The sequence below is a fragment of the Peromyscus californicus genome, unplaced genomic scaffold (genome assembly GCF_007827085.1).
Source record: "Peromyscus californicus insignis strain IS unplaced genomic scaffold, ASM782708v3 Scaffold_11__1_contigs__length_118956290, whole genome shotgun sequence".
Taxonomy (NCBI): Eukaryota; Metazoa; Chordata; class Mammalia; order Rodentia; family Cricetidae; genus Peromyscus; species Peromyscus californicus.
In genome coordinates this window covers 114,020,101-114,042,200 of record NW_026294402.1, presented here as the reverse complement: position 1 = coordinate 114,042,200, position 22,100 = coordinate 114,020,101, and the positions used below count along the sequence as shown (strand labels likewise).

At 53.2% G+C, this 22,100-nt stretch overlaps 1 protein-coding gene across 6 annotated transcripts in view; it reads left to right on the top strand.

Annotated features, from left to right (window-relative positions):
• Window positions 1-22,100, top strand: part of Scn5a (sodium voltage-gated channel alpha subunit 5) — a 99,544-nt gene that overhangs the window by 15,470 nt on the left and 61,974 nt on the right. For 3 of the 6 annotated variants that reach the window (XM_052724190.1, XM_052724177.1, XM_052724157.1), the window contains exons 2-6: window positions 1,418-1,744; window positions 3,945-4,063; window positions 12,314-12,403; window positions 13,658-13,786; window positions 21,259-21,350. In XM_052724190.1, coding sequence (XP_052580150.1) covers window positions 1,472-1,744; window positions 3,945-4,063; window positions 12,314-12,403; window positions 13,658-13,786; window positions 21,259-21,350 — 703 coding nt within the window. In that variant the 5' untranslated portion in view covers window positions 1,418-1,471. Of the gene's footprint in view, window positions 1-1,417; window positions 1,745-3,944; window positions 4,064-12,313; window positions 12,404-13,657; window positions 13,787-21,038; window positions 21,131-21,258; window positions 21,351-22,100 lie in introns of all 6 variants that reach the window. The other 3 variants (XM_052724185.1, XM_052724165.1, XM_052724149.1) reach the window with 1 other exon arrangement.

Below are 22,100 nucleotides of genomic sequence, written 5' to 3'. Positions count from 1 at the left end.
ATTAAAGGCGTGCGCCACCACCGCCCGGCAACATCCGCTCACTTTTTACCTGCCACCTGGCGGAATGCCTGCATCCGTGGTGCTCAGGGCACCTGAATCTGGGTCCTGGTTGGGCATGTGCTGGGTTGGGTGCCACAGCAGCTTATAGGGTCATTCATGACATGCTCCACGGGAGTGAGATCAGGGCAGAGCCCTTGGCTGACAGGAAGGGAGTGTGTCCCTGGCAGGGATCTCCAGCAGGTGTCCGGTCTGCCGCCTTGAGCTGGTGCCCAGCCGTTCCCGGGTTTGATGTGGTGATTAGCTGTGCGGCCGGCTTGGTGTCAGAGTCAGGAGCCCTCTGGCCACATCCTGTTTTGGTGAGCCAGTCAGGAATGCATTCTCCTGCCTAGCTGTCATACATAGAGTGTGTTTGCACCAGGTTCTGAATCTTTTGAGGCCACCAGGGGCCACATTTTCCCGGTTTGACGTCACACACATGTGCCTGTTGGATGTCCTCTTCAGCAGTGGTCACTGTCTTCCGGTGCTGCTGGCCCCTTGGGATCAGCTTTTGTTTGTCCTCTCTGGTGGGGGAAGACGGGGCAGTGTGATGAGCCAGAGGCACCCCGTCACATTTCCCATCTTTAGAATCAGTCTAGTTAGGGATGTCGCTGCACCCAGGGGATTCCCATGAGATCCTCATCAGGAGGTGGGCATAGCTGTGCACACGTGAGTGCCAACATCTGGATGCCAACTCCTGTGTTGCTGCCCAGCTGTTTCTGAAAACCCACAGGGTTTTCCTCGGTCCCTTGGGGCAAACACTGATGTCCTCTCAGTTGCCACCTCCTACGCCCAGGCTTGATGTGTGCCACCTGTCACGTGAGAGCATGGGGACCGTGGGAACTGGACAGCACTCAGTCTGGGAATGTTCCCTGGAGAGGAGGGATAGGACCTGGTCCCATCCAGGGCCAACTCCTGACATATGCATGTTTCACCTTTCATTGGGGAGCAGAAGACCCATTCTGACAAGGTCTGGGATAAAACAGATGGCCTCTCTGTCCATCCCTGTCCCGTGGAGCCTAGGGAGCCGTTGTGGATGGACATGTCTTGAAAGGGGACAGCTGAAATGTTTTCTTTGGTGTGGAGTGAGAAGGGTAAATGTGCTATCTTGATGGCACACTTTCCCTTGACCACTGGTGTGCAGACACACACACACACTGGGGCAGGAGTGGGGAGCCACTTCAGTACTATTCCTCACACACAGTGGAGAGCACAGGTGTTTACCCCAGCCACTGTCAATCATGTGTGCCTGTTCAGTGATCGGCAGCTGGGGACCCTGTACACATTTGCAAATTATGTCCTTTTCTGCAGTAGCACAGCTAGCCCACCACCCTGCCCTCTGTCTGTGGCACCCCATCACACACGTGTCTGTGTCTTCCAGCTTCCCCCCAGGCAGCCTGAGGAGAGCCTGTGCCCCCAGAAGCAGGATGAGAAGATGGCAAACTTCCTGTTACCTCGGGGCACCAGCAGCTTCCGTAGGTTCACCCGGGAGTCCCTGGCGGCCATCGAGAAGCGAATGGCGGAAAAGCAAGCCCGAGGTTCGGCCACATCACAGGAGAGTCGTGAGGGCCTGCCAGAAGAGGAGGCTCCTCGGCCCCAGCTGGACCTACAGGCCTCAAAAAAGCTGCCAGATCTCTATGGCAACCCACCCCGAGAACTCATTGGGGAGCCTCTGGAAGACCTGGACCCTTTCTATAGTACCCAGAAGGTGACTGCCACCCCCTCAGCACGCTCCTCACCCTCCTAGGTAGCGCCTACGAAGGCAGCAGGCAGATGGGGCTCTGCTTCTGTGGAGTTCTGTGTGGGGCTGGCTCCCCTGGGCTTTGGGGGAGTGACTCACCACTGATCTGTATTCCAGTCACCTTAATTTTGGAGTTCTGGAATAAAGACATAAATAATGGTGTTTGGGCCCCTAACTTGGGGGTGGGAGGACCACTGAACTCTTGCCTTCTTGTGGAGTGCTTTGGTATATACCTCTAGGGGATTCCTTCCTGTCCCCAGACGCGTGGGCACTTGGAATGAATCCCCAAGTGGTCTCCCTCCTAAGTAGAAGTGGCATGTGTGCCTCCCATCCCTCTAGCAGCCCAGCGAATTAGCCAGCAGCAGCATCAGAGCCAGCTGGTTCAAGCTGAGCCTCAGTGGTTGTCTCCTGGGCCTTATGGCCTTCCCTGAACCACAGAGGGCATGGGAAGGCTGAGAGGGAAGAGGAGGCCATGACTGGTGAGGCCTGGAATGGTGGGGGAGAGGGAAGGGAGTGTTGTTTCTCCCAAGGCCCTGCCCTGGACTCCTCTTCAGACCACAGGTCACCATCTTTCACCAAACAAGATGACAGACATATAGGGCTCCTACAGAGGCAGAGGGTGCCCACCCAACTGTCCGCACTTCTGGGCCTAACTGTGGGGGCTAGAATCGGGAGGAAGGCCTTTCCTAAAGGCCAGGCACCAGAGACCGAGGAGGCTCTTAGGGTTACTGTGGCCAGCTCCAAGCTAAGGGTAGAGCAACACCTGTGGAGCCAGAAAGATAACTGTAGTCAGTGTGAGGACCTGTGTAATGTGTCTGTGTGTCTGTCACCATGGTTTGAGATAGTGTTTGGGAGACGAAGAGCGTGCATGTCTGCGTGTGTGCTCACATCTGCGGGTCCATGTGTGATCAGCTGTGGCTGTGAAGGGACCCACACACACTCAGTCTGTACAGTCAGGAAAGCTGACCTGGACCTACTCTGGGGCTTCCAGAGCTCGCTGGTTCAAATGACTGGAGTAGGGTCAGGGTTATTAGGCCAAAAGGTAGAATTTGGGTGAGTGAGTGGGTAGGCTTAGGTCATAATCAGACAGAGTTGACAGAAGAGTTGGGATTGGGGTTAGGGACATGGCTGAGAGAGAGTCTAGGTCACTGTGAGAGGAACAGAAAGGATTAGGTTGGAGTCAGATTAGACCAGTAGAGGGACAGTAGGTGAACCTAAGGATGGAGTCCAGCTCGGGTGGGCTTCGAGCCTCTGGAGCCCCTCACCCCCAGCAGTGTGTGTGGGTGAAGCCAAGGACACCATCTTCTTTTGTCTCTGTGTATCTGAGAATGTTTGATCAGAGGTTTGCTAGTACCCTAGACTCCATCCTGTGTCCCTTGCTGACCTTGGCTGAGGGAGGGAGGCACCCTCATGGAACTTCTGGCTCTAATCTGCTCACCTTGTCCCACTAGCCCAGATAATAGAGCTTTGTCCCATCCACTCAGCCCATGGAGGTGAGCAATCTCATCCCTGCTCGTCATGCTTCTGGCATACTGGCTGCCTTTGGCTCCAGCTTTCACTCTGCAGGCTCTCACAGCCGCCCCACCCCATTAGGCCACATAGACAGGTATCTTCTAGAAACCTCGAAGCCCGGGCCACCCTGGGCTGCTCATAACCCTACAAGAAGGAGACACTAGGTTGTGTGTAAGTAGGAGGTTGACCTTTGCCTGACCTCAGGCAGACTGGGTCCTAGGGAAAGCCCAGATGACTCTTTAGCTGCCTTCCCTCCTCACCTGTATGTCTCTGCTGACCGAGCTCTGGGCAGGCCTCTCTGCTAGAGTTCTGTGCGGTGTGGGGGAAGGGTAAGGAGGAGGCATCCCTGAGCCTTACCAGCTTTGGCTGTGGAAGAGGCTGGCATGGAACAGGGGAATTTTCTTGCCTCAGCCTTCCAGGGGCTGTGATTATAGGCATGTGCCACCACACCCAGCTGAAAGGCCCCTTGTTGAGATGGTAGTCCTGAAACTGAAGTGAATCTCAACCAACCTGGCATCACCCAGACTTCCCCCTCTCCCCTCTTCACTCATGGCCCAGACATGGGGGTCCACAGTAAAGGGACTGTACTCCTCCCCCCACTCCTTAGCCGTGGCCGGAGGGCTCCACGATGACAGCTGTCTCTCTGTGTCCACAGACCTTCATCGTGCTGAATAAGGGCAAAACCATCTTCCGGTTCAGTGCTACCAATGCCTTGTACATCCTCAGCCCTTTCCACCCCGTGCGCAGAGCGGCTGTGAAGATTCTGGTACATTCATATCCTTTGCTGTTAATCCCTGTTGTCTGCATCTGTCCCAGGTAATGCACAGGTGCTGTGCTCAGGGGAGGGTGGTGCTGAGTCCCCTCACTGCTCCTGGGACAAGCAGCATGGTCATCACCAGCAGCTGATTAGAAAACTAGAACCCTGGCCATCACCCTAGACAGTCCCTGCTCTTTAACAAGACCCTAGGGAGTCCCGGGGTGTAGGGAAGTTTGAGAAGCCCTTACATCCCCTCTGCTTCAAGAGGAAAAATAGCCCTGAAGCAGCAGTCGGAGTCCAGAGAGATGGTGTCCTCAGCATTCCCTGATGTGGCCGGCCCTGTTGGAACGGGACTGAACCCAGCAGGGCCAGTTGGTTGGGTTGTTTTGTTTTGTTTCCAGGGGCCAGTTTGCTAAGACCTTTGCCCCATATTCCCCCACCATCCTATGTTGACTCATATTTGGCTTCCATCAGACCCTCAGGAAGTATGTCCAGTCTGGCAGCCAATCAGGATCCTACCCGGCCGAACGCAGGAGCTGTTCTTGCTATTTTCAGTCAGACAGACCCCTGACGCTGCAACCACAGTTGCTGACCAGATGTCATGAACCAGTCATAAAATGATTGCTGTACCAGTGAGAGTCTGTACACAACCACTTCCAGGTACACTTGGCCACAGCTGGAATCCCCTAATCCTGCTGAAAGGAGCTTCTCTCGGGGTCCACCATTTTGCCACTTTGTCAGATGGTTTGACCCCAGGATGCTGGGATTTTTTTTTTTTTTTTTAGTAAACACTCTTGCTGGTTACATACACGATTAGTGGTCTTTTATGGGACTTCTTATAGACCCTACCATTACCCTGTCTCTAATGACTCCAAATGTCCCCACCCCCCCACACTCCTGGGCACCCCCACCTCCTGCTACCCCTTGCACAGAGGCTCAGCCAGGGAAAAGCCATCCCTTGGTAAAAAGGCCTCCGGTTTTTGTTTTTTTTTTTTTCTCACGTGGACATCTTTCGAAGGAGACAGTGCTTGCTTCTGAACCAGGTGTTGACAAAATGTTTGCAGTTTGAGAGCTTCTCAAAGAACTCTGGTTAGCGTCCAATTACATAAACTGCAGCCTGGAAATGCTTCCCGCCTGCAGACAGCTATTGGAATGAAGCCGTGGGACAAGGAGTGCCAAACCCGCTTCGGGGGTCCTAGTTCAGGCAGCGGCTGGAGGGGGCACCCTTCCCTGGACTTCATGTATAAGAATGTTTATTTACCTTTTGTGTTTTCACGTGTACGGGGAATGTGAGGTCAGAGAACAGACTGCAGGAGTTAGTTGTCTCCTTCCACATTGCGGGTTCCAGGGATCAAACGTGGGTGGCCAGGCTTGACAGCAGGTGCCTTTGCATGGAGCCAGCCCACGGCTCAGTCTTCCCTGGATTTCGGAGGAAGGGGTTTGAGGAGTCTCAGAGAGGGACGGTGCCGTCCACCAAGGCAGAGACATTCACATTTCACCATGAGGACCTGGGAAGCCCTTTCCATGGCCACTGGTGACTCGGATGAGGGCGTGCCTGTAGGGCAGCCCCATTGTTTGGTTGGTTGGTTTTGGCTTTCTGTCGTTGCCACTGTTAATTTTATTATTATTCATTACATTTATGTATTTACTTGTGATGTTGGGGGAAGCATGCACACGCCACGGCGTGTGTGTGTGTGTGTGTGTGTGTGTGTGTGTGTGTGTGTGTGTGTGTGTAGGTCCGGGCAGAAGTCAGTCTCCTCTTTCCGCCATGTGGATGTAGGAAATCTAACTCTGCTTGTCAGGCTTGACATCCTTACCCACTGAGCCAACTCCAAGGCCTGGAAGTGCCGTTCTGAATCTCAGTTGCATTTCTGAGCTCCAGATGATGCTTAGGACCAGTTGTGGGGATAGTGAGCTGGCTGGGCAGAGCTCCCCAAGTCCTCCCCAGCCACCTCTGCCCCGACTCTGAATGGGCATTTCCCCTTAAGAGAGCTCCCTAAGAGCTAAGTGAGTGTGCTCACTGCTTTGTTGGAAGAAGAGAGCTGAAGGAAGAGGAAAAACCGTTTCCTTAGTGCTAGGGCTGGTCTCTAGCCCTCTGTAGGGGTGTGGCCACCCCGAAAGCATCCTCCGAGCTCACTGGGGGCTGCTTCTCCAGGTAGCTAACCAACCCAACAGTGTTTGGCAGCCACAAAAATCTCCAGGGAGGCAGCTCGGGTCCCATGGCTCTCTCCAGTCACTGGGCTGGGACTTGCTAGGGCATATGAGAGATCGGAAAGCAGATGAAGAGCAAAGTGGGGACATTGGGGTGCTCAGCCCAGCCACAGGGTGCGTTGAGTGGAGACTCTGGTGCTGTGAGTTGCTGGTCCTGTCTGACAAGACCAGCTTTCCCCAAGGCAGCCACCCCAGGGAAGTGATCCGTGTGTGAGCAGCCCTACCCTAGGTTCTGGGGCTGCTGTAGTAAGTACTCCATTACCTGGGACTGAGATAATAATCCGTGACAGCACCACCTAGTGGAAGAAGCGGCTGAGATCTGTGGAGATCTGTGGCGTTTGGAAGCCCACCTCCCAATCCCCTCAGTCCCCTCGGTCCCTTCAGAGTGATGGTGTACCCACCAGGCCTTTCAGCATCACTAGGATTTTGCAGAACCCTGGGACCCACCTCAGAATCTGCGTTTAATTGTTCCACTTCATGTCACCCAGGAAGTTTGTTTAAACTTCTAGGCTGTTCTAGATCAGAACCACCAGCTAAAGACCCAGGAATCCACATGCTCCCCTCTGACTCCTTCTGAAAAGTTGCGATCTACTTCACATATCATAAAACATTTTAGATATATTTTTATTATTTTTATAATTCTCTCTGTCCCTGGGTCTCTCTCTGTTTCTGTTTCTGTCTCTGTCTCTCTGTTTCTGTCTCTGTTTCTCTCTGTGTGTCTCTGTGTCTGTCTCTGTCTCTCTTTCTCATCTATCTATCTATCTATCTATCTATCTCTCTATCTATCTATCTATCTATCTCGTGTGTGTGTGTGTGTGTGTGTGTGTGTGTGTGTGTGTGTGCGCGCGCATGTGCGCGCGCGCGGATATCAGATCTCCCCGGACCTGGAGTTACAGATGGTTGTGAGCTGCCCAGTGTGAGTGCTCAGAACTGACTCGGGTCCTCTGCAAGAACAGTGTACACTTTTAACGATTGAGCCGTCTCTCCAGCCTATAAAACACTTTATTTTAAAGTGTGTGATTCAGTGATTTTTTTTTCCAGTGTGTTTGTAAGGCTAAACAATCATCACCATTACCTACTTCTAGAAGATTCCATCAACCTCCCCACCCCCCAAAGTGGTCTGAGCCTGTGCCCACTAGCAACCACAGTGCAGGTTTTTTGTTTGTTTGTTTGTTTTGTTTTGTTTTTTGAGACAGGACTCACTATGTAAACCAGACTGACCTAGAACTCAGAGAGATCTGCCTGCCTCTGTCTCCCCAACGCTGGGATTAAACATGTGAGCCACCATGCCGTGAAACACAAAGCAGTTCTGTTGGGGTTTTTAGCTTCTTGCAGAGGGTTTCACTATGTATCGCGCAGGCTGACCTAGAACTCAGAGTCCTCTGACCTCCACGTCTGGAGAGCCAGGAAGTCATGGACCACCATGCCTGGCTCACGGTGAACAGTCTAAGCTTTCAGTTGTGAAATTGTACTGTGCTTAAATTTTCACATCCTTCAAATACCCACTACATCTGTATGTGTACAGAACTGTATATGATGCTCTTTGGACGGGCTGGGCAAAGACAAACTTAAAGAGAGGCAAGAATGCAGCCTGGTCTTCTGTGACAGTTGAGGCTCATGGTGTGACAGGCTGGTGCCATCATTCTGCTGGGCTCTGAACTTTATTCTGAGCTTGTGGTATATCCCTGGGAAATAGCTGGAAAAGTAAATATGGGCATGTAGAATTGGTTTGTTCCTATGCGTTTTTGTTATAATCCTGCAGAATGTGTCCCTGCCATGATTAAATAAAAGAAACTAATAGAACTGTGAATTCCACCGCAGTCACATCCAGAGAGACCTCATGTTCATGCCAAGAAGCATTTTGTCTTCCTCAGTGCCCAGGATCTGCTCACAAAACCCTCCCACGTTTCTCTACCAGATTCAAATGGGCAATCAAATTAAGAGTGAGTGAGTGTGTGTGTGTGTGTGTGTGTGTGTGTGTGTGTGTGTGTGTGTACGTACACATGTGTGTACATGTGTGCATGTTCATTGAATAGCACAAACCCATGACAGTATCTGCCCATGGTTAATTCCCTCCACTTTGGGAGATTTGACTCCTAGAGCTGAAGACTTACGTGGCCCGAGTGTCAGGCATTCTCTGATGTGGAGCAGGCAGCCTTTGCTGGCATTTTAATTGTGAGGCTAGGAGTGGGTGTTTGGGACAGTGACACAGCAGGGCTGAATACGTTCGCTGTGCACAGGCCTGTAGAGCTGGCCTTTGCCGCTGCCCACACAAAGGACCAGCTTGATACTGGCCTGAAACTAGCAAGCAGTACAAACAGATGTGTCCAGTCTGGGAATCTGGGTGACTCGTAAGTCTGGCATTGGCCCATGCTGGGCTCCTTGGGGTCCTGAGTGTTTAGGGAGAAGGCCTGCAGACTAAGACCTTGGTCTAGGTAGGGAGAGATGGCTCTCGTCACACACAGAAAACCGACGAGAGTAGCATCAGAGCCATCCCCAAAGCCAGGAAGCCAGGTGACAATTTTGAGGTATAAATGGAAGGACAGGGGCCTGATTCACCCCACCCCAGGTCATCACTGGATCTGGAAAACTTAGACAGTGTCCCCAGACTTCCCTCATCTTCATGTTCCAGTTTGTGCTCATCTGCCTAGCTACATCCTTGAGGGTGTCCACATCAGCCTGTCCACATAGCCGCTCTCTGTAGAGAGGCCTGGTCCACCCAGAGTGGAAAAGTCCTGACTCTACAGGGAAGGGTCGACAGGCTCCATCTATGCCGTCTCACCAGGACTGTCTGGGCTGGCAGTTGCTGGAAAAGCCGTGAGTAGCCTTACTTGCCTCCTCCAGGGAGCCCTCCTGCTCAGCCCCACTAGAGGCAGAATGTCCAATTTTGTAGTGTTTCAGGACATATCTCTGATGTCACTCGTGGCCAGGTAAAAATTTTCTCTTTAAATGACACATAAAGGCTGCAGAGATGACCCAGTTGGAAAAGTAGTTGCCTTTCAAGCTTGGGGACCTGAGCTTAATCTTCAGAATCCGTGTAAAAAGGTTTGTCATCCCAGCACTAAGGAAGCAGAGACAGGCAGATTGCTGGAGCTGTGGTCATCCAGCCTAGTCTACCTGGCAAGCTCCAGGCCAGTGGGAGAGTCTTTCTCAACAAGAAAAGGTGAATGGTATCCGAGGAACAACACCCAAGATTATCCCCTAGTTTACATGCATCATACACACATGTACATGCACACCATCACACAGATATGTGTGCATCATACACACATGTACATGTACACTATCACACAGATATGTGTGCAGCATCATACGCACGTGTACATGTACACCATCACACAGATATGCACACATAGAATAACATCATTTCCTTGCTCCTCCTGTGCGGCACTCTCCTGCCACTTAAAAGAGCCCATCACCTGGTTTGATTTTTGTGCAGCACCACGGGGGGCAGGTAAGGAATGGCATACTTGTCGTCAGGTGAGGCTTGAGGGCTGTAACTAACATGAAGTCCTCCATTCTGGAGGCAGGAGAGTGGACCAGAGGGCAGCTGAATTCCTCCTGCAGCAAGTCTGTGACCGTTGGCTCCTGAACCCGGGATGTGGTGTGGATGGGGCCAGCTCCATCCTCCATCAGGGTTCCCGCGGGAACTCCGGGTGCCCCTGAGATGCATGGTCACAGACACGCTAGCATCACAGAGCACATGGCATTTTACCATGGAGGGTCTCGCTGGGTGGAAATCAAGGTACCAGCAGGACTTTGTTACTTTTTGGAGCTCTAGGGGTGAGATAGTTTTCTAGATTTTTCTTTTTCCTGGCCTGTTCCACATCCCTGAGCTCATGATCTTCTGTCTGTAAGCAAGCATTGACCAGTCAGGAGCCTCAGACTCACCTGCCCCTCTGTCATAGAGACCCTGTGATGGCATTGACCCTAACTGGATAATCCGGGAAAACAGTGCTTCCCACCTCAAGTTCTTAACAGAATCACATCTGCAATGCCTTATCACATCTAAATAAACAGAGAGATGGTTGCTAGGGATTCGGGAATGGGCATCTCTGGGGCAGTAGCCTGCCTGCTGCAGTGACCTTCAACTTGACCATTTTGTGATCAGTTTTCTTAGCTCTTTAGATGGAGGCAAAGTTCTCACCTCTTAGGGTTATTAGGAGTCAGGTCGGTTCACAGACAGAACCTGGCTCCTAGGAGGGACTCATTGGACATCTGCCATTGGCACCATCCCCATATGTACTTAAGAATGTTCTGAGATTCCTGCAGTTCGGCAGTGAACCCTTGGAAATGGATGAAGCTGGTTGAGGGGCTTGTGAATGGTTCACCCAGTGAGAGAAGTTTCATCACAGAGCCTGGGTGTGGAGATGTGTCAGAGATAGGGATGGGGTGTTGATGAGTGTCTGAACCCTGACAGACAGGAAGATAGGCCTGGCATGGCAACCGTTCTGGTTCGGTGTCTGTTGCTGTGATGAAACACCGACCAAAAGCAGGGTGGGGGGGTGGTTTATTTCAGTCTGTGCACCACAGTCCATCACTGAGGGAAGCCAGGGCAGGCGCGTAAGGCCGAGACCGCGGAGGATGCTGCCTGCTGGTTTGCAGACAGACTTTTGCTTAGTCAGACTCCTTATATAACTCAGGACCACCGTCTTCCCCTGGGGTGCTGCGCCCACAGTGAGCTGGGCCCTCCTACATCACTGATCCATCAAGACAGTCCTCCACAGACATGCCCATAGGTCAGTCCGATCTTGGCAGTTCCTCAATTGAGGCTTTCCTCTTATGGCTCGGCTGTGTCAAGTTGGCAGTTAAAGCTAACCATGACAGTGGCCCTAACCACAGCTGTGTACCACACCGAGGTAAGGACCCCAGGGCCTGGAGAGTTGCCCTCCCTGGATGATTAGTAGTCTGGTAGGCTAGCCCTGAGTTGATAAAGGGGCCTGATCACTTCTCATTTTTCATGAGAAACGAGAGAATTGTAAACAGGAGGCTGCTTTTCTAATTAACTGAGTTTTCTGGAAGCCTGGGGGTAGAAGGAGCACTCACCTGGCTGGATCCCCACGCATACACACCCCATTCAGAGCAATACACGGCTTAGTGCCAGCCTGGGGTCAGGCTGGGGCTACATTTGGGAGTCTCCGTTTGGCAGCTGTGCTCAGGGCTGAGCCTGGGCTGTGGTGTCCCGAGCCTGGAGGCAACCATAGGAAGTGGTCCGTGTAGCCTCTCTCCAGGGTAGGGAGGGGATCTGTGGGTGCAGCCAGGCTCCTGGGGTGCCCTCCCCTCTGAGGCTCAGGGTCTGATCCTTGTTCCTCTAACTTGCAGAAGTCAGACAGAGCTTTATCCAGCCTGAAGCAACAGCTAGGACACACAGCCAGGGTGGGGGGGTTAGATAATACCTGAGGCCCCACAAAGGTAACCAGGACACAGTGCTAGTGTTTGCAGAGGCCCCTTTCTAGCAAAAGGACAGATGATTCTCATTTGTGAGGAGCCACGGGCTAAAAAGGGTGTAAAGCGTGTCTCCCTCCCATGTGACTTGGGACAGGAGTCAACCCTAGGGTCTGGGGTGTCCCTTCACTCCATGCGGGGCCCCACAGAGAGCCCTGTGGAGGATGTGCTCTCCAGTTTGTCTGGTGCCTGCTATGGAAAAGGGCGGACTCTCGCAGCAACCGCCCCGGAGGGGACAGAGACCAGACTGCTCTGTAGAGGGCTGGGTCCAGAAGAGTCAAAGCCCTAGCCTGGCCATGACACCACCAGGCCAGCCCCTCAGCGGCTATGGCGGCTTGGCTGACCCCTCCCGTGGGTTTCTGATAGGCCCCTCCCACAGCTTTCTTTGGGCTCCCTCTGTAGATTTGTGGATGGCATCTCTATGGCTTCCTACAGTCCCTCCCATGGCTTTCTGTGGGGGCCCCTTCTGTGGCTTGAGGGCTAGTTTTCCCATGGTGTCTTGTCCCTTCCATGTCTGTCTGTGGGTGACACCCTCCCAGGGCTTGCTCTGTGGGTCCCTAATATGCACTTGTCAGTAGGTCCTCCCGTGGCTTCCTTGACTCTGGTGCCACGCTCTTCAGCATGCTCATCATGTGTACCATCCTGACCAACTGTGTGTTCATGGCCCAGCACGACCCTCCGCCTTGGACCAAATATGTTGAGTGAGTATCTTCAAGGGCCCTCCTCTTGCCTCATTCCTCCTTTTCTGTCCCAGGCCATGGGCCCTGGAGTTGTCTGAGACAGAGGCTGTGCACACCTGCAGCCCCAGCCTGTGGAGGGTGGCCTTTCCCAGCCTCTGCCCTCCTGCATTCTCAGCCCTGCCACATGCCTGTTCTAAGTTTGTGGCCTTAGAGGTGGAAGCTCTGAAAACTGGCAACATGGAGAATTTTTGTCACACCGCCCCCCCAAGAGGGACATGCCGGGCTCTGTCACAAGATCAGTAAGCATCCTCTCCATTAATGCCTCCACACACAAGGGGGTCAGCACAGCCCCGTCCCGTCTGGAAGATGGGCACACCAAGAATTGGAGTCCGACTGATGTGGCGTGTAGCGGGGGACCTGCTGGCAGGAAGGCAGGGCCTGTCCCTGCTTTATTGCTACACCGTTGCCGTGGCCCCCACCCAAGTCTTGCCTCCCATAACCCTTTGCAGCTTTCGAACACTGCCTCAGAGTCTAATTCCCCTGGATCCAAGCAGACTTGGCAGGCCCTTACCACACTTAGCTCCTGGTTTATGGAAATCTCTAGAAGGTGCAGCAGCCTCTCTTACAAGAGTGGCTTGCACAGAGGACCACTCAGGGCTGGTGTTGCCATGGCTGTGTCTGGCTGCTCTGAAGCCTAGGATACCAGCTTCTCCCAGCCCATGGGTCAGCCCCGGCACACAGGCATTTTGGATTCCTCAGACTGCTGACGGCAGGAAGCACACACCAGCATTATATGCTAGAAGATCTGCATTCCCCCCAGCCTAGGGTAGGCAGCTAGAACCCTGGCCCTGTAGGTACTTGAGGGTGTTCCTGGTTCCCATCGCCAGTTGTGGAGAGCCCACAAACATGGGTAAGGGTCAGTGATTCTCCCTATCCATGGTGCCCCATGATGTAGACCTGGTAGTCACCATATGCCTGTAACATGCCCCCCACCCCGGGTGGAGTGAGGAGAATATAGGGGTTTTCCAGCAAAGGAAAAAGCCAAGAGTTCCCTAGACACATGACAGTCTCTCTGTAAAGCCAACAGTCAGGCGGACTTGTTGACTAGATATTTGCCACAGACCTGCAGCCCTTACTAAAACTTTATCACGGGGCACAGCCCGCTGTGATGGCTCTGGTGTGAGGAGCGGCCCCGGGGCTTACACCATGTGGGGAAGCTTATGAACCCAGTCGTGGGCTCCAGCCCCCTGAGAGCCCCCTGGCCTCTCTCCCCAGGTATACCTTCACTGCCATCTACACCTTCGAGTCTCTGGTCAAGATTCTAGCTCGAGGCTTCTGCCTGCATGCATTCACCTTCCTTCGGGACCCGTGGAACTGGCTAGACTTCAGTGTGATAGTCATGGCGTAAGTATCCAGAGCATCGCACCAGGGTGCATCACACCAGCTGTGTAGGGCGCGAGTGGGTTTTTGTGCCTGGTCCCACAGGTCCCACAGGTCCCAGGCTCTCTGGGCTTCCCTGCTGTGGGTCACATAAACTACATATGCCGCAGAGGAGTCCCTGCCTTGCTCTGTGGCAAGTTGAAGACAGGATGGAGACAGCTCATTCTAGGAAGGCGAGGCAGGTCCATCAGGGAGTCAAAGTGCCTGACACCCTGGCTCATCTGGGGACCACAACAGCCCTGCGTTAAAGGGGCGTCATTAATATTAATATTCCATGTCTTAGTGTTTGGGCTAAGATCAAATGAAGGGTCTACTCTAGTCATTTAGGAGGCTAAGGCTAAAAGATTGCCATACGTTTGAGACCAACATAGGCTGCATAGTGAGCCTGAGGTGAGCCTCTTTTAACAAGACCTTACCTCAGAAGATGGGGCGGGGTGGGGGGGGGGAGTGATTCTGCTTTAGCATCCTCTGTGCTGTTCCACAAGAAGTCCAGCCCCAGATCCCACTGTAACCAGTGACCTGACATCCAAGGTAATTAACAGTGAAATAGCCGTAGAGAAGCTTAGGGAAGCAGCCAGCTTCCCCTGGAACTTGCGCCAGAAGAACTCCTGTTTGGCATTTCTTAAAGCCACTGACCCAGCTTGAAGGATCCTCACACCAGCCAAGGAGGTATGCTAGAGGCAGCCAGCCATGTTCAATCTTTTGACATTGCAAGATGATATAATCATCTATAAAGTACATGCCCAAACCACACCATCTTGATATTTTAAGCAAGTTTACAATTTTCTGTTGGGCCCCATTCAGCGTTATCCTGGGCCATGTGCAGCAGCATGCAGCCTCTGGGCTGCAGGATTAGATGTCTCTCTTAGTCACATTTTACCAGCAAGAAAACAGGACACACAGGGAGCCCACCACAAGGTGATCGTGACCCCAGGCGTACTGTAGCCCCAGCTACAGCCTCATTTCCTTTCCTAGAGGACATGCAGAGAGATCAGGGTTGAGGTGCTCCCCCGAAGGATGTCATAGACCAGGAGAGCTGGGAGCTGTACTCTATGCCCATGCACCTGGCTTCCCCTGGCACAGAAGAGCTTGCTGGGATCAGAGCTCATTTCAGTTCCCACTGTCTCGGACTCTTGAATGTCCCTAAGCTATGCTGTAGAGGAGAGTGAACTTAGAGGGGCTGGACTCTTGGGATGTTTGGGGGCACTTCCAGGCTAGATGGAGAGCATGGTGGATAGAACATTTATCTGAGGCTATTTCTAGGTATTTATAAACTGACTCCAGGCCTCCCATTTTACAGATAGGGAGACAATATACCACCTACCTGAAGTGTAGAGTCATACCTGGGCGGGGCTGAATGAGCAAAGACTAGTAGGAGATGAAGTTGAAGAGTGGTAGGTTGGGGGTAGACCATACTGTGTGTCCTCAAAGGTCATGTAAGAGCCAGACAGGATGAGGACCGCTAGGGGAAGAGAGCTGGCAGAGCTGTGAGATGGTTGAGCTGCTGTGTGGATCACAGACTGGAGACAGAAATGGGCAGAGACAGGCAGCAGCCAGTACCCTACTTTCATAGCCAGGAGAGAGGGGAGTGGCCGAGACCAGTGTCTGAGCAGGGTGGAGGAGGTTTGGAGGGGTGACTGATGGGTTTCGCTTGTAACAGATGGGTGGATGGCAGCACCATTGGTGGAAATGGAGACCCCAAGGGAGGAGCCAGCTGAAGGGGGAAGGGAGTCAGAAGTACAGCTGGGGATATCTTAAGTGTGGAAGGGTGAAATACAAAAGATCTTCCAGTCTGGAGTTGGGGAATGTGATCCAAGGCGGAGGAGTCAATTAGAAGCCACTGGGGAATTGAAGACATTGAAAGCCAGACAAGGTAACCTAGGCCCGAGCACGGCTGTAGACTGTGCTCTGGAACACACCAACATCTTGAGGTCAAGAAACGGGCATGGGGAGTGCTGGAGAGTGTTCAGTCATTAAGAGGACTTTCTGCTCTTCAAAGGAGGAATGCGGTTCAGTTCACCCATTTTGAGTGTCTCACAACCCCCTGCAGCTCCAGTTCCAGGGGACCCAACGCCCTCTGCTGGTGTCCACAGGCACTGCACACACATGGTGCACATTGACACACCCACATACATAAGTAAATACTTTTTTTAAAAAGGGGAACAGAGGGTGAGATGGCTTACTGATTAAGAACACTGGCTGTTCTTCCAGAAGACCCGGGTTCGATTCCCAGCACTCATAGTGGCTCACAGGTGTCTGTAACTCCAGTTCCAGGGGATCTGATGCCCTCTTCTGGCCTGTGTGGGCACATCAGGCACACATGTGGTACACAGACATACATAGAAGCAAAACACCCGCATATGTAAAGGAGGGAACGTTGCACAAAGACGAGAGGGAACTGGTCAGCTGTGGGAGGATGTCCAGGAGAGTGGTACCCAAAAGCCAGCAAGGGAGAAAACTCAGTGTAGAGCATACCAGGAGGGGCTGGCAGCAGTTATGACAGATGGGCAGATGGAACAGCAGATGGGCTGTTGGACTGTGAGTGGCCATTGGTGCCCCGACGAGGGGTGGAGTGGGAGACTCTGCATCTGGGTAGAGAGGGTCTGGGGTGGGGAAGGAAGTGTAAAACACGGGTATGTGGTTCATGGAGTGTCTGTGAAACAAGACAGAAAATGGCTTGACAGCCAGAGGGAAATGGGGGCCAAGGCAGGACTTTGAAAGAAGAGAGACTAATGGAAATGATCCTGAAGAGAAAGGACATCTGGTGAGGTCGGGAGAGGGGCCGGCTGAGGAATTTCAGGAACAAAGGCCTTGAGCTTACTGAGCAAGTGGGAATCCAGGTGCTGAGGGGAGCGTTGACCTTCAGCTCAGGAAGGCAGAGTTCTGGCCGGAGGTGGAGGTAGATTGATAGAGCTGATGAAGAGAGGAGAGGGAATTCTCATCTGATTGCCTCTATTTTCTGTGAAATAAGAAGCAGGATCATCAGTGAAAACCGAGTGGGGAGGCGGGTCTGGGGTTTGAGAGGGAGAACTTGTCAGACTGGAGGCTGCACTGTCCTGCTGTTTGGAGTGTGGTGGCAGGTTGGGCTCTGGTTCTGGGGTCTCTGTAGGATGCGGGGGTGACCAGCAATCCACGGAGCATAAAGAGCTTTAGACAAGACAGTGGCCAGCGTCTGCCTGGGCCTCCAACTTCCCCATCCTGGAGCCTTTGGAGTTACCTCAAAGATGCTGCTGTACGCCAGGGAAAGCTTTCACCCAGGACCAGCTCACCCTGAGCTCAGCCCTCATGTCCAGAAGATGGTCTATGTGGCTTCATGTCCCTGGCAAGTCCTACAGGGTCCTGTCTTAGAGAATCCCTGTCTCCTTCCCCCATGGGATTCATGACCAATCACTCCTTCTACTAAGAGCCATGAAAAAAATGTAATGTGCTTCCTAATGAACCCAGCCACACCTGTGCCAAAAACAGCCATGACAGGGGAGCTGGACCCTCACCACAGCCACACCTGTGCCAAAACCAAGCACAACCGGGGAGCCAGACTTGATTCTTGGAAATCTGAGCATCTAGAGAAGTAGCCGGTCCGCTTCTGCCAGGACTGCATGGACTGCCGGAAGCTGTCTGTCACTAATCAAACCTGTCCCACAGCATTGATGGATGTCCACTCTGCCTCCTGAAAGCCAACTAGTTCCCACCTCTGGGATACAAACTGTATGAAATGAGTCCACAGAATGATCAAAGGAGTCTTGGTGGTGCAAAAGTTGAATGAAGTGAAACTCAACATCCAACCCTCCCTTTTACCTTTGGGGAAACTGAGGCTCAGAGAGAACCTACCTACCCATAATGATAGAGTCAGCAGCTGTTCTGGGACTGAAAGTCGGTGTCCCAGCTCCTTGCCAGGGAAGGATTGGAGAGGTCCCTCCCCAGCTCACTCTCCTTACCAGGTTTCCCTCGGACACCCCATCCAGTTTAGAAGCAGGTGCAGGGGTGCTGGGAACCTCGTCAGGCTCAGGTCACAGTCCAACATGCAGAGATTTTCATGCCCCCCCCCCAAGCTGGGCATTACCTGCTAGTTAACAGCCTCCCACCTTCTGGGGTTGTTATGGAAACCAAACCTGGAGGGAAGGAGGGAGGGCACAGAGGAGGGGGCCAGTCGCCACAGGAGCTAACAGCGTGGGCTCACTGTCTTAGGATAGGATGGGGCAGGAAGAAGGCCAGCATGTGCCGTTCCTTGGAGTTTCTCAGCCCCCAGAAAGCCTCCTGTGTGCTGGGGCTGGTATGACAGTGCAGAATTCACACCCACCACCCTCTGCTCTCTGTGTCGGGTCCATCATCTTACCCAGTTGCCTACCGTTGGCCAGCCACTCAGCTAGCCAAGAGGTAGATTGGCCTAGGGGAGAGTTTTGCCCACCCTTTACCCATCTCTCCACGTCACTTAGGAGGCTGGCTGTCTGCTCTGAAAGGGCCTCCTTTGTTCTGCCACATTTGGGAGCTCCAAGAGAGGTCTTAGTGGAAACCTGGTATTCCTTTGGTGGGAGGTGGCCAAGTTCTATCTAAGGAGAGTGCAAACAGCCAGTAGCCACCCTGTCACACTGTGACCCCAGGCACCTGCCCTCCCTCAGCTCAGGTTCCTCCTTCGAGACTTCCTCTAACCCCAGGCTGTCTTCCAGCCAAGTATCACCAGCATTTATGTCTCATTTCCAGCTGTATCATGGGGGCGAGGCTACCGGGACATAGCTATGCACCCTCCAAACTGTGCAGCCTGTCCCTGTCACCTGGGGGTCCTGGCTCCTTTGCACTCAGCACTCACTGCTCAACAGGCAGTCCTGTCTTCTTGGATCTTTGAAGGCAGGGTAGGCAGGGCCTTCCCTGAGGCATCAGTAGACAAACCAGGCCTTTCAGGGATAGGACGGATAAAGCAAGATGGTCGGCCCCTCTCTTTCTTACACACTAGCTCTGCTTACTCCCTGTAACCAGGAGACGTCACCTTGAAAGCTCTGAGGTAAGGAGGAGGAGACAAGGCCCAGGAGACCAGCCACGGGGTTGGTTTCTTGAACATCTGAGCCATGTCTTCCATGGAATAGCAACATCAGCAATGTTTCAGGCTCAACTTCACAGCCCTGTGGCAGTCTAGACAGAGACCAGGGAAGGGGAATTGGGGACAGAGGTCTGGGGGATCTGAGCCATCCAGGAGAAGGGAGGAACTCTAAGGATATAAAAGGGATAGCTTGTGTCAAATTAAACATCACATGGACCAGAACGAGAGAGGTGATTTCTGCTTCCCAGTGGATGATGGAATGTTTGTGGCTGCTGCGTTGGAATTTATAAACTGAAACCAGTCTAGAGAACGGAATGGAAACCATGCCACAGAAAAGACCTTGGGTAGCCAGAAGAAGGAAGGCATTGAGAATAATATGTGTCTAAGAAGGGAACAGACACATCCACAGGACCCTGTGAAGGTGGATGGATCCCAAGAGTGAACAGAGCTAGACCAAGCTGGAGTCTTACCTGTAGACACCGCCAGCCCCAGGAGAGATTCAGAAGTGTGGATTCTGCAAGTCTGGACCCTCACCAAGCACTGCAGGGCTGGTGACCTGACGTGACAGCACCCAGACACCTGGGCTAGACACACTTGGTTAAACATCAGACACCCTGAGTTTGACATCCTTTGTTAAACATCAGACACTTTCAGTTAAATGTCAATGTCCTGGATGTGAGGCTTTTGGTTAAATATCACAGGTCATTTGTCACTGTCCCTGTGGCCTTGGTCACATACTGTTCATTCACCTCTCCAATATCTCTGTGGTCATGTGGCCTGCCCAGTACACGCATGGCCTCATGTTCTGATTGGGCAGATCCCTGCCTTATGCAGACAGGTGCCTCCTGTGCCTCTGGAGGTCAGAGGTAGGCCACTGTCCAGGTTCCAGATGGGGTCTCCTAGCCACCCCGCCCTGCCAACAACCCTCAGACCCATACAGGACAGAGCCCACAGAGACAGCCTCCCTTCCCTCTTCTGAAACGCCTCCATCTCGGGAATGGTTTCCCCCAGGAATCCTCATGCCGTTTCTTGTAACATCCCAATCCCTGATCATTCCCTGCATAGAGAGGTCTGTCCAGGGGCCTCACCTAGGACTTCAGAGTCAGCCAAGTCCACGGTGATGACAGATGTTAGAAGGTGCCAAGAAGCACTCGTGAGGCCAGCAGCCCACACACTCCCAGCACCGCCTTCTGGGACCGTTTCCCTCTACATGCTAGTGTAGCCCCAGCCCCAGCCCCAGTCGTGGGGTTTTATGTTCCGTCCCCAGAGTAGCTGCCTTCTAGTACCAGTTGATCTTGGGACCGTCATGGAGAAAGGCATCCGGGGGCTTGCTGTGCACATCCTTAAGACGCCTAGGCTGAAATCACATGTCAAGAGGAAAGGCCAGGGGAGGACCCAAATCTGCCACCTCACCCCACAGTGGGACGGGGGGTGGGGTGGGGTGGGCACACTGCAGGAGGAGGGAGAGGGAGGGGTGGACACACTGCAGAAGGAGGGAGAGGGGAGGGGTGGACCCTGCAGGAGGAGGGGGAGGGGAGGGGTGTAGCTGGAGTTTTCCTGCCTGGCCCACAGTCAGGACAAATCTCTCTCACCCGCCAGTCCCACAGCCGCTCAGACCCGACCAAGTAAACACAGAGACTTTATTGCTTACAAACTGTATGGCCGTGGCAGGCTTCTTGCTAACTTTTCTTACATCTTAAATTAATCCATTTCTATAAATCTATACCTTACCACATGGCTCGTGGCTTACTGGCATCTTCACATGCTGTTTGTCATGGTGGTGGCTGTCAGTGTCTCTCTGACTCAGCCTTCCACTTCCCAGCTTTATTCTCCTCCTTGTCCCGCCTACAGAGGGGTGGGCACACTGCAGGAGGGGGGAGAGGGGGAGGGGTGGGCACACTGCAGGAGGAGGGGAGAGGGAGGGGTGGGCACACTGCAGGAGGAGGGGGAGGGGTGGACACACTGCAGGAGGGGGAGGGGTGGATGCACTGCAGGAGGGGTGAGGGGTGGGCACACTGCAGGAGGAGGGAGAGGGGAGGGGTGGACCCTGCAGGAGGAGGGAGAGGGGGAGGGGTGGGCACACTGCAGGAGGAGGGGGAGGGGTGGACCCTGCAGGAGGAGGGGGAGGGGGGGCACATTGCTCTCCGCTTCGTAACTCGCCGTAACTGTGGTTTGGTCCCACAGGTATGTATCAGAAAATATAAAGCTAGGCAATTTGTCGGCTCTTCGCACTTTCAGAGTCCTGAGAGCTCTGAAAACTATTTCGGTCATTCCAGGTAAGAGCAGGGTTGCCTACCAACCTCAGCCACAAGTGACTCTCTCTTTGTCTCCCACCCCTCTTCCTGTGACTGTGTCTCCTCTTGTGTGCTGTCATTGTGTCCTGTGTGAATCTCCCTTGTTACAGATACACAACTGAATTTGTGGACCTGGGCAATGTCTCTGCCTTACGCACCTTCCGAGTCCTCCGGGCCCTGAAAACTATATCAGTCATTTCAGGTGAAAAAATCAGGTTAAACGCCAAGGCTAGAGGGACATGCCTGGGCCTTTCCAGGTACCTGGGAGCCGTGGCTGCCCCCTGGAAGGCCCTTCAGATGTGCCTGTCGCCAGAATACCTTTCCCAGAGGTCGGGGCAGTGGACGAATCTCCCTGGAACCTCAGAATGGGCTCTGGGCTGTCCACCCCAGCCAAGCCCACTCTCAGACACCAGGAGCCCAGAACAAGACATGACTGATCCCCAGTTCTTCCCAAAATACTAATTGTTTCTCCAAACTGAACCCAGCTGCTTTCCTAGTGAAAAGCCGGGACAGGCATTAAGAGAAGCCAAAAAGGATCGTGTCTGAGGGACTCGGCATACCCCAAGCAGTCTTTTGTGACTGAGTGCCAGATCCCAGCCTAACGTGACACATGGAAGCCTCGGCCCCCATCTTGTGACACATAGTGTACTCTGAGGACAGGCATCATCGGGTCTTGGCGTCTACCAGCCCTCGCTGCATGGCGCAGTAGAGGTTTAGCAAGCAGTGCATGGTAGCCTCGGGAAGAAATCCTCCTTGACAGATGCTGGCAACTATCCCCAGGATATCTAAGCCTAGACAGCGTCAGCAGTCACTGGTCCACTTGCCCACACAGGAAAGCACCCAGAAGCCCGTTCGTGTGCAGAGTGGGTGCCCACTCACCGTGACCCCTGGAGCCTCTTACACGCCCCCCATTTAATTCACTCTCCCCAGGTTAGCATGAGCTCAAACCGTT